Source organism: Geotrypetes seraphini, chromosome 5 (genome assembly GCF_902459505.1).
Source record: "Geotrypetes seraphini chromosome 5, aGeoSer1.1, whole genome shotgun sequence".
Classification (NCBI taxonomy): Eukaryota; Metazoa; Chordata; class Amphibia; order Gymnophiona; family Dermophiidae; genus Geotrypetes; species Geotrypetes seraphini.
The window spans coordinates 155,790,739-155,809,995 of NC_047088.1; the positions used below are offsets into that span (position 1 = coordinate 155,790,739).

A 19,257-nucleotide genomic window follows, 5' to 3' on the forward strand; every position below is an offset into this window, starting at 1 on the left:
TTTAGAAATCTACTGCCTAAGAGGTTAGTTTTATAAGAGGGAAAGACCCATTGATGTACAGTCTGCATGCCTATATGTTTTCATAAATTTACCCCAGAGAAAGTAGTTGCATACATATCTAATCTAATCTAATCTTTGGTTTATATACCAGGTTATCTCCCAGTGGAGCTCGACTCAGTTCACAAATAATTAAGACTAGAGTACATAGCAGAAAACATAGGAGAAGGAAGAACTAATTAAAAACTAAAGTACATAAGAAAAGTATAAGAAAATTAACTATAATATTATCGTTTTGTTGAGACTTTAGTTAAACCATTTAAAAACTGCGAGAACAACAAAGTTTTCAGGTATTTACGAAATAATTGCAGCTGGCCTAAAAGCCTAATGGAGTCAGGAAGTTCATTCCAGATCTCTACAAACTTGAAAACAAAAGATCGAGCGAGCTTATGCGTGCGCATTTAAACTGGATCCTAAAGTGAACTGGGAGCCAGTGAAGCTTTATCAACAAAGGGGAAACGTGATCATACTTTTATTTCCCAAAAATGAGCTTAGCTGCATATACACCTGCTCCAACACAGGACTAACTGTATACAAGAATGATGAGGAATGAGTGACCTAGTGATTACAGCTACAACCTCAGCACCCTGACATTGTGGGTTCAAACCCCATACCGTTCCTTGTGGCCCTGGGCAAGTCACTCAGTCATCCATTGCCCCTGGTACGTTAGATAGATTGCGATCTTACCAGGATAGATAGGGACAATGCTTGAGTACCTGATTGTAAACTACATAGATAACCTTGATAGGCAGTATATAAATACCTAACAAAAAAAAAATAGTGGACACATACACATATTTTATCAAATAAACCCAAAAGTGCCAATACCACTCCCACTCCTTCTTTTCTCTGACCTTGGGAATGTCTATGAATATATCACACGAAAGTAGACCTGTGGAGGGCAGTCCCATAAAGGGACGCCTTTTGGAACCTATTTTATAAAGCAGGGGTATCAAACTCAATCACATTAAGGGGCCAAAATCCAAAACACAGGCTAAGGGCTCCTTTTACCAAGGTGCTCTAGCGGTTTTAGCGCACGCACCGGATTAGTGCGCGCTAGCCGAAAATCGACCGCCTGCCCAAAAGTAGGTGGTAGTGGATAGTGCGCGCTATTCCGCGCATTAAGGCCCTAACGCGGCTTTGTAAAAGGAGCCCTAAGTCGTGGGCCAGACCCCGCCCCATAATAATACTAATTATAACACTATTTTTCCCATTCATTTTTCATATATACACACACACACAATATAATCTTATTAACACATAATGGTTAACCACAAAATTAAATTACACAAAGCATACTAGAACACAGATAACTCCTAAGCAAATACGGGACCACAAACTAAAAGTACTAATATATGCAAATGAAACCCTAAGATTCAAGACTCTGCATGCAGTACAACCCCCAGAGAAAAAGAAACAAATGTATTTCTACCTGAGCAGTGCAAAATATAGACAATAGATTAAAATGCTCAAAATTGACACAATTCAAACACTAAATTGAAAATAAAATCATTCCCCCCTACCTTTGTTGCTCCCTCCCTCCATGCTGTGCCTCCCTCTGGTGGATGTCTTACTTTCTGGCTGGCTCCCACCTGACCGTTTTATGTGGCCTGCAGTCTGATGCCCCCGGTGTTATCTTGTGGCTGGCTCCCTCCTCCTGCATGCAGTGGCTCCTCGCGCGTCCTGTGCCTGAACTGGAAGCCTTCTCTCTGACGTCACAACATCAGAGGGAATGCTTTTGGATGAGGTGAGGGACACTGAGAAGCCGCTACACGCGGCTTCGTGCACAATGCGGCTATGAGGAGGAGGGAGCCGGCCACAAGATAAAACCGGTGGCATCGGACCACAGGTCACATAAAATGGCTAGGCAGGCCGGATTCGGCTCATGGGCCTTGAGTTTGACACCTGTGCTATAAAGGAAGGTGCCTTCTTTCCCAAATATCTGTGCACATAGGTTTTTAGGCTTAAACACTCGCAGAAGCTATAGAGGTGTTGCAAATGTTCACACCTAGATTTGGAAGATGCCAAACTCCACCAACATGAACACTCGCCTGCAAATCATGCACTATGAAAGATATGGCAGCATGGTATGTAACTAGTTTGTTATTTGTGAACATATGTGTTCACCTACACATATAAATGACTAGAAAACCAGCCTTTCCTTTCATACATGCTGACTTAGGCAGCTCCTTGTAAATTTAATTGTATAAGAGCCACCTAGTTTTCGTCAGCATGAACACAGGTAAATGCTGGACACATAACTCAAGAAAATGACCATCTTCACATTAGTTTGTAAATACACACCAAGATGCAATGGTTTGTTCTTTGCAGGTGGGTGATCACAGGGGTAAAGTATGGGCGGAAAATTGGTGAGGGGCATACTTACTCATCTAGATTATAAAATCTTATCATCTACTCGTGGTCTCTTGCAGTGGTGTATTAAGGGGGGGGCAGTCTGCCACGGGTGCAAGCCATGATAGGGGTGTTCCTGGCCTTGGAGTCATGGTCCAGGAACTTCCCTTCTCACGGCCCGGTCCCAAGGCTCTGGGTAGTCCCCGTGGCCCAGCATGTTTCCAGCCTTCTCGCCCGTCCGGTCCGTGAGAAGGGAAGTTCCCGGACCATGACTCCCAGGCTGGGAACATGGGGGAATGTGTGGAGTCTTTACCTGGTCTCTGAAGTGGTTATCTGGTCACTTTGGATACCTTTTGGGCACTTACACCTGTTTTTAGATTGCCTAAGTCACAACATATAAGTTCTGTCCAGGAAGTCTCATCAAACCTTTGACTATCACTGCAGGATGACTAAGTCTAGGTTGGCCCACCTCCCGCCCTCACCACTCCTCCAAAATTGCCCCTTTGAGTCTATGCAGGATGGTGGTTAACAGCAAGAGTGGATCCCTGACGAGGGGGCAGCGAAACATGTCGGGTCCACCAGCCTAAGTACAGCAACACTTTTGAAGATAAGTATATAAACTTCATTAGTCGTTTTAAAGTATAAAAAGTGTTCAAAATAAATATAAAATTATTGAGCATCAGCCATTGAAAATTTAAGCCTTGACCGATGAGGAGGTTACACATGAATCTCCCCTTTATGGGACGGAGGAGGGGTGTTTCTGAGGTCTATGGCTAAAACAGAAGTAGCAACATCAGTTAAGGATTTAAAGGAGTAACATAGAAAGAATATTCTAAAGGTTGGAAGCTTGGAATTTGATATTGGATTTATACATTATACCATGGCATAACTCAGAAAGAAATAAGAAGGTTACAAATTATACAAAATACAGCAATAAAAATTATTACTAACTCCAAAAAATACGATCATGTCACTCCTCTTTTACAAAAAGCACATTGGCTACCAATTTCACACAGAATAATCTATAAAATTGCACTGTTAACCTTCAAAATTCAACAAACCAACACACCAATATTTTTACATTGTTATTTGATACCATATTCTCCACTCAGATCTCTAAGATCAACAGATCAGCATTTGCTGACCATCCTGTCTCTGAAAATAATAGGCACCAGAAGAGCTACCATTTTTTCAATCATAGCACCCCAGCTTTGGAAAAAGTTACCAGTTTATCTGCGTGGTGAAACTTCTTTAGAAAAATTTAAAAGCACATTAAAAAGCCACCTATACAAAGATGCATTTGAGTCATAGACAGGATAACTTTTTTATCAACAATCTCAGGCTCAAATACTTAAATCTAACTAGATCTATATATAGGCACAACTTCTCCCTTTCACTTTTAGACCTAGCTTTATTTGTAAAACATTTTTAATTACCTTCCTGATGTTTTTCCTTAAATGTTCTTCTACTTTCTTTCACAATTGTAGTTCACCCCTCTTTCCCTATGTGTCACTAATTAATTGTGTACATTGATTGTATGTTTACCTGTGTGATTTGTTTTATTTTGTCCCCCCCCAAAAAAACTTTTATTGTTATACGCATTGAAATATTTGATACTGCGTTTATATCAAAATTTTAATAAACTTGAAACTTGATTTCTATAGCGCTGAAAGGCATGCACAGTGCTGTATATTTAACAAGCGATAGATAGTCCCAGCTCAGAAGAGCTTAACAATCTTATTTGCTGGAATCTCCCTCAGGCAGGCTCCATCTAGCCCATAATGATTGGTAGCTCTATTTGGGGGAATAAAAGTGTTAGCGGTTAGGATCTCCCTCCTCATACACACAACCCTCACACAAACACCCCTCAGTAAATTAAAAAAGACTGCTAAGAACAAGGCTGACTGAAATGTTAAACAGTTTATACAACTTATACTATATGAAGCACTAGCTGATGGCCCGGCGTTGCACGGGTATTTAATTATAGCAATAACACTGTAAATGGATTCAAATAAAGATACTTTATAGTGGTGAATGAAATTATGCAGCTTTATAAAAAGTACAATATTCAAATTATAATGTGAAATATTTGACAAAATGAATACAATACAACTAACACAAAACTTGATTATAAACAACATTTTTAGTTTCACCTCCAGGAGCAAGAACATATAAATTCTTGGGTGAAGAGACCCCCAGAACATATCACCCCAGTTAGTGAGGGATCTGCATACCAAGTTTCGTTCAAATCGGTCAAGCCATTTTTGAATTACTGTGAGAATGGCAGCTTTTTACATTTTTTCCATTGACATGAATGGGTGAAATCTGATGTTCTGTTTGTAGCTCCGCCCACGTGTGCAGGTGGGCCGCGAGACCCCCAGGACATATCACCCCAGGTAGTTGTAATTACTGTGAGAATGGCAGCTTTTTACATTTTTTCCATTGACATGAATGGGTGAAATCTGATTTTCTGTTTGTAGCTCCGCCCACATGTGCAGGTGGGCTGCGAGACCCCCAGAACATATCACCCCAGGTAGTGAGGGATCTGCATACCAAGTTTCGTTCAAATTGGTCAAGACGTTTTTGAATTACTGTGAGAATGGCAGCTTTTTACATTTTTTCCATTGACATGAATGGGTGAAATGTGATTTTCTGTTTGTAGCTCCGCCCACGTGTGCAGGTGGGCCGTGAGAACCCCAGAACATATCACCCCAGGTCGTGAGGGATCAGCATACCAAGTTTAGTTCAAATCGGTCCCACAGCTTTTTACATTTTTCCCATTGACTTGAATGGGTGAAATCTGAAGTTATGTTTGTAGCTCCGCCCACGTGTACAGTTGGGCCGCGAGACCCCCAGAACATATCATCCCGGGTAATGAGGGATCTGCATACCAAGTTTCGTTCAAATCGGGCAAGCCGTTTTTGCGTTGGCAGCTCTTTACATTTTTTCCATTGACATGAATGGGTGAAATCTGATTTTCTGTTTGTAGCTCCGCCCACGTGTGCAGGTGGGCCGTGAGACCCCCAGAACATATCACCCCAGGTAGTGAGGGATCTGCATACCAAGTTTCGTTCAAATCGGGCAAGCCGTTTTTGCGTTGGCAGCTCTTTACATTTTTTCCATTGACATGAATGAGTGAAAACCGATTATCTGTTTGTAGCTCCGCCCACGTGTGCAGGTGGGCCGCGAGACCCCCAGAACATATCATCTCGGGTAGTGAGGGATCTGCATACCAAGTTTCGTTCAAATCGGTCAAGCCGTTTTTGCGTGATCGCGGCACATACATACATACATCCAATTTTATATATATAGATTAAGACATTTGCTAATGAGAAGAATTTGTGATAACTGTGATAATCAACTTATTAAGGCCTTTGACTGAATGTTGCTCAATAAGCAGACTGCGTGGAATAGTCTCCCAGAAGAGGTGGCAGAGACAAAGACTGTATATAAATTCAAGAAAGTGTGGGGGATAGCCAGTGGGATCACTTAGAGCAGGGGTGTCCAACCTGCAGCCCTGTGAAGTATTTTGTGCGGCCCCGGTCGAGGGCGATGCAGTGTTTTCTTCTGCTGCCCCCGGGTGTTTACTATCTTGCTGGCTCCCTTCTCTGTTGTGCTGCAGCGTTTGCGCATTTGTACGGCCACAGAAACACTTTTTTCAGCCAATGCGGCCCAGGGAAGCAAAAGGTTGGACACCCCTGACTTAGAGGGAGGAAGAGATAATGGTTACTGCAGATGGGCAGACTGGATATGCCATTTGGCCTTTATCTATAATCATGTTTCTATGTTACCTTTAAACAGTATTCTTGAACCTAGTGTCCTTGCCAAATATAGCAGTTTTAAATGATTCTCCTAGGTTCTTAAATAGTAAGTCTTGACACCTATATCTCCTTACTCCTTCTCTAAGTCTTTCCCCTTGCTCATCCCCTTCCCCACCAGATCTCTTCCTCCTGCTGAAACACCTTGGACCAGTGGCTACTGGAAATTCAATGGGATTGGGTCAATCTGTCTTGGATTAGAGAGTTGCATGGGGACAGAAATCCCACCCAGCCTGTAGAAAGATTTATGGTCCACTAATCAGTTATATAAACAAATACGTGCCTGTTAGTTTCTAGGGAAGACCATAATATCTCATCCAGGTTCAGCTTTCTTTGCCTACTTACACGACACAAGACCCAGGCTAATGAGAACTACTTTTATTATGAAAATATAAAAATATAATTCACAAGTCAGCAGCAATATCTAAATATTGTTCACAAAATATCCGATTACATATATGAAACTCAGTACATAATTATCACAACACACTTGCTAGATAAATAAGTAACTAATTCTTACACTCTAAACAATTCCTTATAATAATAATTCCTGATTAGCAGCAAATAATATATCGCTTATCACCAAGATTAGCTTTACAAACCTTATCCTATATCACAATAGGATTCTTTATCTAACCCCAGCTGATAAGATAATAGAATTCCGTATTCTCACCATCCAATTAGGCCTTGGCACAAAATTAGGTGAAAGGGAAGAAGTCCTCTACTCAGCACTGAAAATAAGAATTATTTTGGTACCAGAACAAGAGTTCATCAGCCACTGGAATAGCTGTAACTTAGATTGGCAGCAAAGGTTTCCTTGTTGCAATGGAACCCAGATCTGTTTAAAGTCCGATTCACTCTCTCAGACAGAGAGACACACGAGGTAACTTTTCAGGTCTTAATTATTATAGAGAGTGCAGAGTAACCTATGATAAGATGAGAGTTCCCTCACATCCTGGCACAAACTAAATTATAATTAGCACCTTTTCACTTGGATCTCGTCAAATGACCTCTTCGGACCAATTCAGAAACAGAACTTAGATGAATAGCCTTTCTGTATAAAGTCTTGCACAGGCTGTCGAACAGAGGCGCCTTCGATAGATAAGCACAGCATAGGAGTATGCCTCCCCCAAGATTCACATGGGAAGATCATGTAGGCATAGCTGGATGTCCTTGACTAGAATATAATTCTGGTACATACCCAGAATGCATCAGGCAGAAACAGCAAAGATGTTTTCTTCTTTCTCTTCTTGCAGATTCAGGCTGGAATGATTTCTTGCAAATAATGGTTCAGGCTTAAATGATGGTTCAGGCTTGATGATGTCATAGAGGCCTAATCTTCAGGTGCAAATAAGGACACACCCCTACAAGCCCAACCCATTCCTGACAGAATCCTGCCTATCCCCACCTGTCCCCGCCCTGAATTGGGCTGGGAGAAAGTATGGAGTTTAAAACAATCTACAAAGCTTTCCTCCCAGACCAAAGACTGGGCTTTGCCCTACTAATTATATAGGCCTTTCCCATTTGTATGTTGACAAAGTCAATTTATTACCTTGGTCCCATGGTAACCAAATTCAATTCTCCTTTCTCCATACCTCTGGCCCCAATGTAAAAATATCTGCTGACACCAAAAGGAATTTTACGACCTCTATATCAAGTATGCCTGCTCTATTCCACCTTGGATGAACCTCTTCATAAAGGTAGTCGATAAATCCCATCAAATAAATATAAAGAAAATTAAAACAAATATTTATTTATTTAATTCATTTTCTATCCCGTTCTCCCCAAAGAGCTCTGAACAGGTTACATGTTAACATGCTTAATATGCTTAATATACATAACATACAGTCAGACAGGTTACAGTTTGTCATCCTTATGAAACATTGAGGGGCATAATCAAAAGAAACGTCTAAGTCCATTTTGGGCCCAAAGTCATCAGTGTCCAAGTCCATTCTCGAAAAATACGTTAAAAATATATTTTTTAAAAAATAAATCACATTCTCGTCCAAGTCCCAAATACCCAGAACAAGATCTTTTGGACGTGGGAGGGGCAAGCAAAGTGATGGACTGGCCACCCAGACATGGCAACAGTAGTGGGACACCTTACAGGGCACTGCTGTGAACTTAACAAAAAGGGTGCCACATAAACATCTCACCACAACTCCCTTGCAGGTCATTGTGAGCCCCCCAAACCCATTATACTCACCTGTCTAATAGCCCTTATGGCTGGATTGGCCACCATGAGAATGGGCTACTGGGCTTGATGGACCATTGGTCTGATCCAGTAAGGCTATTCTTATGTTCTTAGGTGGCACCTATATGGCAGTACAGTAGGGTTTGGGATTTTTTTGGTGGGCTCACAGTTTCCACCATGAGTGTAGTGGTTAGAGTGGCTTATGGGCCTGCGTCCTCTTCTCTACGGTTCGCTAGGCAACCCCCCAGTCTATTTAAGCCAGTCTGTGCAGCTCTATTAGGCTTTCTATCTGTGCTTCTTATGTCAGGTGCTGATGTTCCAGAGGCAGGTATGTACGTTTTTATTCTGATCTTTGTGGGGGTGCAACGGGGTCAGTGAACATGGGGGTAGTGTGTGGGGTCTTTACCTGGTCTCTGAAGTGGTTATCTGGTCACTTTAGATACCTTTTGGGCACTTACACCTGTTTTTAGATTGCCTAAGTCACAACGTATAAGTTCTGTCCAGGAAGTCTCGTCAAACCTTTGACTATCACTGCAGGATGACTAAGTCTAGGTTGGCCCACCTCCCGCCCTCACCACTCCTCCAAAATTGCTCCTTTGAGCTCAGGGTGCACAAGCGGGATTCTGAGATATGAAAAGTCACTGGATACGTCCAAAAAGCCGTTTCAATTATCGGCACTTGGATGAGCTGTCTTTTAGAACTTGGGTGGTTTTTTTTAACGTTTTTACTTCCGATTATGAGCCCCATTGTGTTCATCATAACTTTACCTAAACAGAGGATCTAGTGTCCTAAACGTCACTTATATATTTCCTTTTTCCCTTATGGAATTAGGCAAGGGAATTTAGGTGAAGATGTAAGTTTTTATCACTTTCCTAAATTTAAGAGCTCTTCAAGTACAATTACGTTATAAAATTATAAAAATAGGCTCTGTGGGAATATTTGGCTAATTAGATATTAATGTTTCTGTGCTTTAAAAAAATGCATCCTAACTGATTCTCTCTGATCCCCAATGCATTTAAACAAATCATTCCTACTGTGCAGAATTTTCCAAATAAAAACATAAACCTATCAGCCAGTGAGTTTGTAAAAAATATATATATATATTTGTCTTCCCATTAGGGTATTGGTGAGCCAGCTTTCTTCCTGGGCGCTTCTGTGTATTTTGCTATAAAAGATGCGATAAGGGCTGCACGGAAAGAAAGGGAAGAAACTAAGGAATTCACGGTGGACAGCCCGCTGACTCCTGAACGCATTCGAATGGCTTGTGGTGATCACTTGACCTGCATGGTAGGTTTTTGAGGGGGGGAGGAAGATTTCAAACCATTGCCAATTCTTTTTGCATGTCTTGCAACATGAATTTGTTCATTTTCCATTTCAGATTTAAAAAAAATAGTATGCAAAGCCCAATTTTGCAAAGGGCATTTAGATAGGAACCAAATCATCCAAATTCATAATTTCCCCAGGTATTTTAAGAAAAAGTTTGCTAAGTAATCAGGCCAACATTTGAAGAAAATTATATATTCACCAATGGCCTGATCTACATGGATTGTGACAACAGTGTCCATAATATCTGTACATTCAGCACATTACCTTCAGAAAAAACAATCATACATACGGATGCACAGAAATTTAAACATGTCTTCTTCTTTTGTTTTAGATTCCAAAAGATAAACCTGGATCCTTTGTTCCTTGGGCTATCCATGTGTGAACAAATTACTGCACAATGAGTCAGAAGCAACCTTGTGAGATTGCAGTCATTTGCTTGATAGACTTCACGAGCATCTCAAAGGGACACAAATAAATGTTCTATAATATCCTGATGTAGTCTCAAGTTAAAACATTAGGATAAAGGCTTCTACCTATATAGCTCAAAATCATCTCCATATCAAATGCTTTCTGCTATAGGAGGTGATTTTAGGTGGATGTGGTCAATATAAGTTTAAAAAGCATTGCTTATAGAAAGGGAAAATACAAATCATTGCTTGCATTTACAACCAAAGCAAAAAGTCCCCAGAAAATTACTGCTATAGATACTTAGAAAGAAACTCCAAAAAGCAGTTAGAGTCACTAGGTTCTTAAAGGGGGACAAACCCGCTTAGTAAAGCACCTGGGCACCAATATATAAATAAATAGATTAATAAATTAAATATGTGAAATGGGGTGTCCTCCGTGTGTAAGGTCAGCGAAGGGAAAAGAATCTCCAGCGCTTAACATGTAAGACACAGATTAGCCAACCCATGCCAGCACACCATCACTGGACACCTCTCGCGTGCTCAAAACAATTAATTATATAAATAACTTAAGTAGTGATATAAATTTATTTATCAATCACCCAGGTGCTATAAGAAAGCAGGAGTCCTGATTAAAGAACCCCCCCCCCCCAGCCAACTCCAAGAAGTAGTAAACTCAGACTTAACTTGATAGTTAATCCAAATATCTATGCTTTACTAAGCGGGTTTGTCCCCCTTTAAGAACCTATTGACTCTAACTGCTTTTACAACCAGCAGCAACAGGAGTATGTCAGCCTGATGTACATTTTACAAAGTGCACATGTAAACCCCAAACTCTGCCCATTTTTACCCCCTACCCCTCCTGGGAATGCTAACTATAAACACACATAAAGTATATTTGGAATCAATATATGTATAAGACAGCAAGTTTTGCTGAATATACTTTCTACAGTAAAACTAGGTGTTACAACAACTAGAAAAACCTTTCTAAAAAGTATCAAGGGGATAATTTCATAACAGGGTATCTACAGTGGCGTACCTAGGGTATGTGGCACACGGGGCCCATAATTTTTTGACCCCCCCCCCCATGTAAAAAAATATTTTTTGTAATAACCATGAAACTGAATAAATGGTCATAATAGAAACAGGCAGTGAAAATTTTATTTTATTGAACCTCATATATGTAACCATTATTCCAAACATACCATAACATAACATAAATTACGGTATGTCTGAATTGTCATGACATCAGAAGTACATATGGAGTAGTTGCAGGTGATGCTTGGGACAGTTCTGATTGTGTTAGTTCGGTTTTATGTGTTTTTTGAATAGAAGGGTTTTTATTTCTTTTTTGAAGGTTTTGTAGTTTGTGGTCGAGGTCAATAGGTTGTAGAGTTGGGGGTCGAGTGTTGCAGCTCGAATGGCTAGGAGGTTGTCGAACAGTTTTTTTCTTTTGACGTTTTTGGTTGAAGGGTGTGTGAATGGTGCGTGAGTTCTCCTATGTCTGGTTGAGGTGGATTGAATTATTTAGCTGAAGAAATTAGTTACCCCCCTCCCCCATTCCACACACATTAATTCTCTTCCATTTTTGTTCCCATTATAAAAAACACTGATAAGTTCTCAGAAAAAAAATACATTAAAATAAGAAGTGAAAACAAAGGCCCCTACAGATGAGAACATAACATAAGAATAGCCTAACTGGGTCAGACCAATGGTCCATCATGCCCAGTAACCCATTCTCATGAAAGCCAATCCAGGTCACTAGTACCTAGTCAAAACCCAAAGAGTAGCAACATTCCATGCTACCGATCCAGGGCAAGCAGATGTTTCCCCCATGTCTTAATAACAAACTATGGACTTTTCCTCCAGGAATTTGTCCAAACCTTCCTTAAAACCAGCTACGCTATCTGCTTTTACCATAACTTCTGGCCACTTCATTTTTAAGCTGAGATCTTTCCTTCCAAACAGAGACTTTGCTAGATGTCAAATACAGCACAAGGGAACTTCACACAGACTTAGCTGTGCAGGAAATGTGAATCTCCTCATACACCCACCATATAGTGCAAAAATGTGCAAAGGTCTGGTTTTTTCTTTCGATCACTACATAGCCTAATGCCACACAAGCAGCGCTGTTACAAACATATTCTGTAGGTCAGTGCTAAGGTTAACAAAGTTTCCTTCCTTGGAACAGAAGGAGATACTGACAAACCACTGGAAGAGACCCCAAAACAACTACCTAGGAACAACACCCAAAGACCCACTCAGTGTGTGAACCAGTTGAGTGGAGTGGACTAACTGGGGGGGTGGAAATGGGCCCGGAGTTTGCTCAGCAGAATTTCCCAGATAACCTCTTTCTCTCAACACATTGACACGCTGCCACCACCACCACTAGGAACACCTCACCAGGTAGGCCAGCAATGTTATAAACTTTATAAAACACATTATTATATTTTCTTATAAAGCACATATTTTAACTGAACTCTCTGACATCCTCAGCCTTGCCATTCACAAAAATAGAAGGAAGAAAAGTTCCCATTTCCTGCTGTCTCATGTCCCCGGCCTATACAATATTTTTCTTCTGCAGAGTGCAGACCCTTCAAAAATCTGACCAAATCCTCATTTCACTTGCATTATAAAGTACCGAGGATGCCATCTCTCCCCAATCCCAGGTCCTAAAGTCTAAGACAGTAGCGCAAACTAGTGCTGCCAGATTCAGGAAAAAAAATTTCAATTCGATTCAGCCTATTGAATTGGTTTATCGATTCGATTTTCCTGCCCAATTGGGTGTTTTTTTCAAACATCCTGGTGGGTTTATTTTATAGCTTTTTCACCCCCTTTGGCTTCTCCTAACCACACTGGCGCTGTGGTGTAAATAAAATAAAGAAACAAAAAGGACTTTTCCTCTCTCTGTTAAATCCTAGCTCACGTTTGCGGTCTAACACTAGCTCTGGCAGGGTACACATTTCAAATCTGACATATTGTAATCACAAAACAGAAAATAAAATTAGTTTTTCTACCTTTTTGTTGTCTGGTTATTTTTCAAATCTTGTTGGTCCAAGGCTCTGGTTGTCTTCTGATAACTTGCTTGCCAGGGTCTCCTTCTTTCTTCTTTCTCCGTGCTAACCATCCATCTGCCATCTTTGTCCTTCCCTTCTGTTCCCCTTCCCTCCCCCGGATGTCTGGCATCTTTCCTTTTTTTGTCTCCCTCCACAGATCCACCTTTTCTTAAGTACCCTTTCATCCAGCAGCTCTCCCTCCTTCCCCACCACCCCAGGGTCCACCATCTCTCCCTTTCTTTTCCCAATTACCCTCCTAACCAGTATCTCTATCCCCCCCCCCTTCCACACCATCCCTTGTGTTCAACTTCTCTCCCTTTCTGTTCCTTCCCTCCCTAAAACCCATGTCCATCACCTCTCTCTCTCTCCTCTATTTTCAGACCCATTATTTCTTCCCACCCAAAGTCCGGCATATGCATGTCTCTTTGAACCCTTCCCCCTTCCCTCCGTGTACTTCTACACCAGGGCACCCCCTCCCCTGAAGGCCTGTCCCCCCCTTAAAGGACTGCATCCCACCCCTGAAGGCCTGTCCCCCCTTGAAGGCCTGCCTGCCTGCTCCCCTTGAAGGCCTGCACCCCCCCGAAGGCCTGTCCCCCCCCTTGAAGGCCTGCACCCCCTCGAAGGCCTGTATCCCCCTGAAGGCCTGTCCCCCCCTTAAAGGACTGCATCCCACCCCTGAAGGCCTGTCCCCCCTTGAAGGCCTGCCTGCCTGCTCCCCTTGAAGGCCTGCACCCCCCCCGAAGGCCTTCCCCCCCCCCTTGAAGGCCTGCACCCCCCCGAAGGCCTGCACCCCCCCCAACGGCTTACACCCCCCTCGAAGGCCTGCCCCCCTTGAAGGCCTGCCTGCCTGTTCCCCATGAAGGCCTGCCCCCCTGAAGGCCTTTCCCCCCTTGAAGGCCTGTACCCCCCCGAAGGCCTGCACCCCCCAAAGGCCTACACCCCCCTTGAAGGCCTGCCCCCTGAAGGCCTGCCCCCCCTTGAAGGCCTGCCTGCCTGTTCCCCTTGAAGGCCTGCCCCCCCTGAAGGCCTTTCTCCTTCCTTGAAGGCCTGCACCCCCCAAAGGCCTGCACCCCCCCAAAGGCCTACACCCACCTCGAAGGCCTGCCCCCCTTGAAGGCCTGCCCCCCTGAAGGCCTTCCCCCCCCTTGAAGGCCTGCACCCCCCTGAAGGCCTGCCCCCCCCCGAAGGCCTACACCCCCCTCGAAGGCCTGCCCCCCGAAGGCCTGCCCCCCCTGAAGGCCTGCACCCCCCCCCGAAGACCTACACCCCCCTCGAAGGCCTGTCCCCCCCTTGAAGGCCTGCCTGCCTGTCCCCCCCTGAAGGCCTTTCCCCCCTTGAAGGCCTGTACCCCCCCGAAGGCCTGCACCCCCCAAAGGCCTACACCCCCCTTGAAGGCCTGCCCCCTGAAGGCCTGCCCCCCCTTGAAGGCCTGCCTGCCTGTTCCCCTTGAAGGCCTGCCCCCCCTGAAGGCCTTTCTCCTTCCTTGAAGGCCTGCACCCCCCAAAGGCCTGCACCCCCCCAAAGGCCTACACCCACCTCGAAGGCCTGCCCCCCTTGAAGGCCTGCCCCCCTGAAGGCCTTCCCCCCCCTTGAAGGCCTGCACCCCCCTGAAGGCCTGCACCCCCCCGAAGGCCTACACCCCCCTCGAAGGCCTGCCCCCCGAAGGCCTGCCCCCCCTGAAGGCCTGCACCCCCCCCCCGAAGACCTACACCCCCCTCGAAGGCCTGTCCCCCCCTTGAAGGCCTGCCTGCCTGTCCCCCCCTTGAAGGCCTGCCCCCCCCCGACGGCCTGTCACCCCCCCCCCGAAGGCCTGCCTGTCCCCCTTGAAGGCCTGTCCCCCTGAAGGCCTGTCTCCCCGCCTCCACAAGGTCTGCCTGCCCGCCCCACTACCTCGAAGGACCACTCAGCCCCACCACCACCACCACGAAGCACTGCTTATTCCCCCGGCCTCCCCGCTTCATTTCCCTGGGGAAACATCCTGCAGCAAGATCGCGCGATACCAGCGATCTTTGCTTGCTTCGGCTGTTACCTCCGCCGCGGTCCCGCCCCTCCTCTGATGTCAGAGGAGGGGCGGGACCGTGGCGGAGGAAACAGCCGAAGCAGGCAAAGATCGCTGGCATCGCGATCTTGCTGCAGGCTGTTTCCAGACGCGACACCCGGCGCGGGGGGGGGAACCGGACCAGACAGGACCGGGAGCACCCCCTCAGGGCTTGGCACCCGGGGCGGACCGCCCCCCACGCCCCCCCTAGGTACGCACTGGTTATCTATATGATAAAATATCCAAAAATGTGCCTGTTTTATAAGGACAACAAAGGTACTTATATATTCTTTCATAAAATAGGTTCTTATATGTATTCTATGTATGTATATGCTTTTTTATATATATTAAGACCCTGATTCTATATAGGACACCTACATCAGGTGCCCTAATTGTGGCCAACTGGTGACACCTAAGTTTAGGATCCACGCCTAACTTTTTAAAATTGGCATAACTGGTGTGGTAATTGACCGTGCAGGCTTTTCCAGTGCAATAGGCGAGTCATTCTAGACATAACTGCATGCTTCAGAAGGAATCCGCTACGGATTTTTCATTCTGCCTTCACTGTTTAGTTTAGCGCCCTCTACAGTTTTTCCCTTTTACACGCAAAACTGCAGTTGTGTGTGTTCTGCTCCCCCCCCCCCCCAACCGCAGCCTAAGAAATGCATCTTTAAGTTATCTAAGGGTGACTTTATGCCCCAGGAACCAGACACCTTTTCTGAATTTGTAAAACAAAACATCAAGTGTTATTCCCCTGTGCAGTTTCCATCTGCCTTTGCGGTGTCTCTTAGTGGTGTGGAGCCTTTGGGCATATCCTTGCCTCAGCCTGTTGCAGCTGTTGCACTATATGATCCTGATCTGAAGGACCCAGAGCATAAGGATTTTCTGCTCTGGTTGTTGATATTCTTCTCAAGTCTAAGAAGTCGTTCTCGATGTCAGTTTAAGATAAGACGTAGAAGGCCTTCCAACATTGGTGCACCCAAAACCAGGTGGATCCGAATTCAGCTACGATCTCGCTGATTCTTGCCTTTCTTCATACTGGTTTGGATAAAGGCCTTACTGTGGCTTCTCTGCAGGTCCCAGTAGTTCTGGATAAAGGCTTCTCTGTGACTTGTCTTTGAGTACAGGTGACCGGTCTCTCTCTCTTGTTTTTAGTTCCTGGGATCATCGGTTCTTGTGGATGTCTCATCCTGATGGCACTGATTTTCTGAAGGGGGCTTTTTGTGTTAGACCGCTGGTTAAGCAGGCTTGCCTTACCTGGGACCTTAACCTGGTGCTGTCTAGCCTTGTCAAAGCTCTTTTTGAGCCCCTTTGAGATGCTTCCCTCTTGGACTTGATGCTCAAGGCCGTTTTCTGGGTGGGGAGGGAGGAGGCCTTGGGCTGCCCTTTATCTCTGTAACTCCTGCTCGGATTCATATAAGATATATTTGCTTGTGCATGCATGGCTAAACAAGCACTGTGTACAGATGAACATGAAGACAAACAAGCAGACAAAGCTTCAACAATGTATTCTTGATTTTTGGAAATTATGCCTAAAGAACCCAAAATGAAGCAAAAATAAAATGAAAGTAGAAATGCACCTTCCTTTTGAAAATCAGCTTGAGTTTTAAAACAGTACACAAATTTTGGCACTCATCCAGATTGGGCAAGAAGTATCCATGCCCAAATTTGGGAGCGATCTAGAAATGTACATGCAACCTAATTGATTAATGAGCCAATTAACACCAATAATTGGACACTATCAATGACTGACATTAATTGGTATCAATTATGGGTTGTATACACACCTAGCCACGCTTTATTCTATAAGCCAGACGCCCAAATCCAATAGTGTATAACCCCAAATGGGTATGGCCATGGGAGGGGCATGGTAGGTCAGAGGTGTTCTTATAAGACGTGGGCAGTGTTATAAAATTCCGGGAATCCACACCCAATTTATGCACTATGATTTACACCAGGTTTCAGTCTTGGTGTAAGTCCTCGCAATCCCTGCTAGGCGCTATTCTATAAAGGGTGCTCATCCCAGCGCACCCTTTATAGCAGTGGCCTTCACTAATTTTTAAATTGGGGCCATTTCGTATCCAAAAAAGCTGAAGGAGAGCCGACAAATATCTTCCTACTTGGGGCTACGACACCAGCCAAAGTTTCTATGAGCATCAGAGCAGTTGCTACCACTGCCAGCACTAAAACCCACGCTACATGTTCATATAAGGAGGGGTAAAAGTACTATTGTACTCAAATGAAACCCTAATATGCCAGTCTCTGCACACAGTACACAAGAGAAAGAAATGCATTTATTCCTAAACAGTCCAAAATACTTGTTTAAAAACAGATGTAAATGTTCAAAATTGTCATTTCAATTACTATATTGAAAATAAAAACAATTTTCCTACCTTTGTTATCTAGCAATTTTCTTTTCTGATCCCTCTACGCTCTTTTCAAGGTCTCCTTATGCGTTTGCTGTTTCTTTCCTCTCCTTCTTCACTTTTTGCACTGCATCCATCTTTGGCACTGATTTTCATATTCAGTTTTATTCCAATTTTCTGCCTCCATCACAAATCTCTTTACCTTTCCATCCCTTCCCCTCCTCCATCCATGTGTACAGCTCATCCCTCTCTTCTCTTCCCCTCCACTTCGTCCATGTGAAACCATCTCTTCCCGTCCTCTTCCCCACCTCTCCACCCATATGCTCCATCTATTCTCTCCCATTCCCCTTCATCCATGTGCACCACTCTGTCCTCCTCTTCCACTTCCCTCCATCCATGTGTACATTTCTTCCCTTCTCTTCCTCTTCCTTCCATCCATGTGTACCATTTCTTCCCTCCTATTCCACTTCCCTCCATCCATGTACACCATTTCATCCCTCCATCCATGTGTACCATTTCTTCCCCTCTTCTCTCCCATTTCCCTCCATCTATGTGCACCATCTCTTCCCTCCTCTTCCACTCCCTCAATCCATGTTTAATATCTCCTTTCCCTTCCATCTGCCCATGTACCACTATCTTTTCCTCCACATCTATGTGCCTCCATTCCTCTTTTCTCTGTATCCACCCATTCAGCATATCTCCTTTAATCCTCCCTCCCTTCCTCCCCACCACCTCCAGTTCCACCAGTTGGGAATGATAGGATCAGGATATTAGAGTTCCTTTGGTCCTTCAGACTTTCGACCTGTCTCCACAGTTTTGGAAATTGCCCTCAATAGCTCTTGTTAAAATTATGCTAAATAACAAAGCATTCATTGGGGAGGTGTGGCAACTCCCTGAAAAGGTCATTTTTTAGAAATGAAATTTTTATTAAATATTTCACTGGAATTGGTCATAGTTCTTTATTCTGTACTGTACTATAGAAAATCCAATGAAATCATTGTGAAGACTCTTGTGGCTTATTTATGCAACATGGCATATATGTATATAGTGAATTTCATGATTTTGTAACCAGTGCGGTACAGTGGCGTACCAAGGGGGGGGGGGGCGGGGGGGGAGGTCCGCCCCGGGTACCAAGCCCTGAGGGGGTGCTCCCGGTCCGGTCCAGTTACCCCCCCCCCTGCGCCGGGTGTCGCGTCTGGAAACAGCCTGCAGCAAGATCGCGATGCCAGAGATCTTTGCCTGCTTCGACTGTTTCCTCCGCCACGGTCCTGCCCCTCCTCTGATGTCAGAGGAGGGGCGGGACCGCGGCGGAGGAAACAGCCGAAGCAGGCAAAAATCTCTGGCATCGCGCGATCTTGTTGCAGGCTGTTTCCCCAGGGCAGTAGCGTACCAAGGGGGGCGAGGGGGAGGTCCATCCCGGGTGCCGCCTTAGGGGGGGGTGCACAGCTGGCCCGGTCCCTATCGCGCTCCTACCCTCCCAGCGAAAGCAGCATCGGCGCCATTATCGAAAAAGGTAATGGCGCCAGGCCTTGGAGCACCAAGGCAGACCGCTTCTCCCCCCTCCCAGCCGAAACCCCGCTGACCATCCTATCTCTCTCCCCCCCCCCCCAAGTGAACCTTTCTGACCCTCCCAGCGAAAGCAGCAA

At 44.6% G+C, this 19,257-nt stretch overlaps 1 protein-coding gene across 2 annotated transcripts in view; it reads left to right on the forward strand.

Moving 5' to 3' along the window:
- LOC117360764 (aldehyde oxidase 1-like) overlaps positions 1-10,810 on the forward strand; it is a 166,287-nt gene extending 155,477 nt beyond the window's left edge. For both annotated transcript variants that reach the window (XM_033945089.1, XM_033945090.1), the window contains 2 exons: positions 9,541-9,708; positions 10,079-10,810. In XM_033945089.1, coding sequence (XP_033800980.1) covers positions 9,541-9,708; positions 10,079-10,129 — 219 coding nt within the window. In that variant the 3' untranslated portion in view covers positions 10,130-10,810. The remainder of the gene's footprint in view (positions 1-9,540; positions 9,709-10,078) is intronic.
- Positions 10,811-19,257: the final 8,447 nt, after the last annotated feature.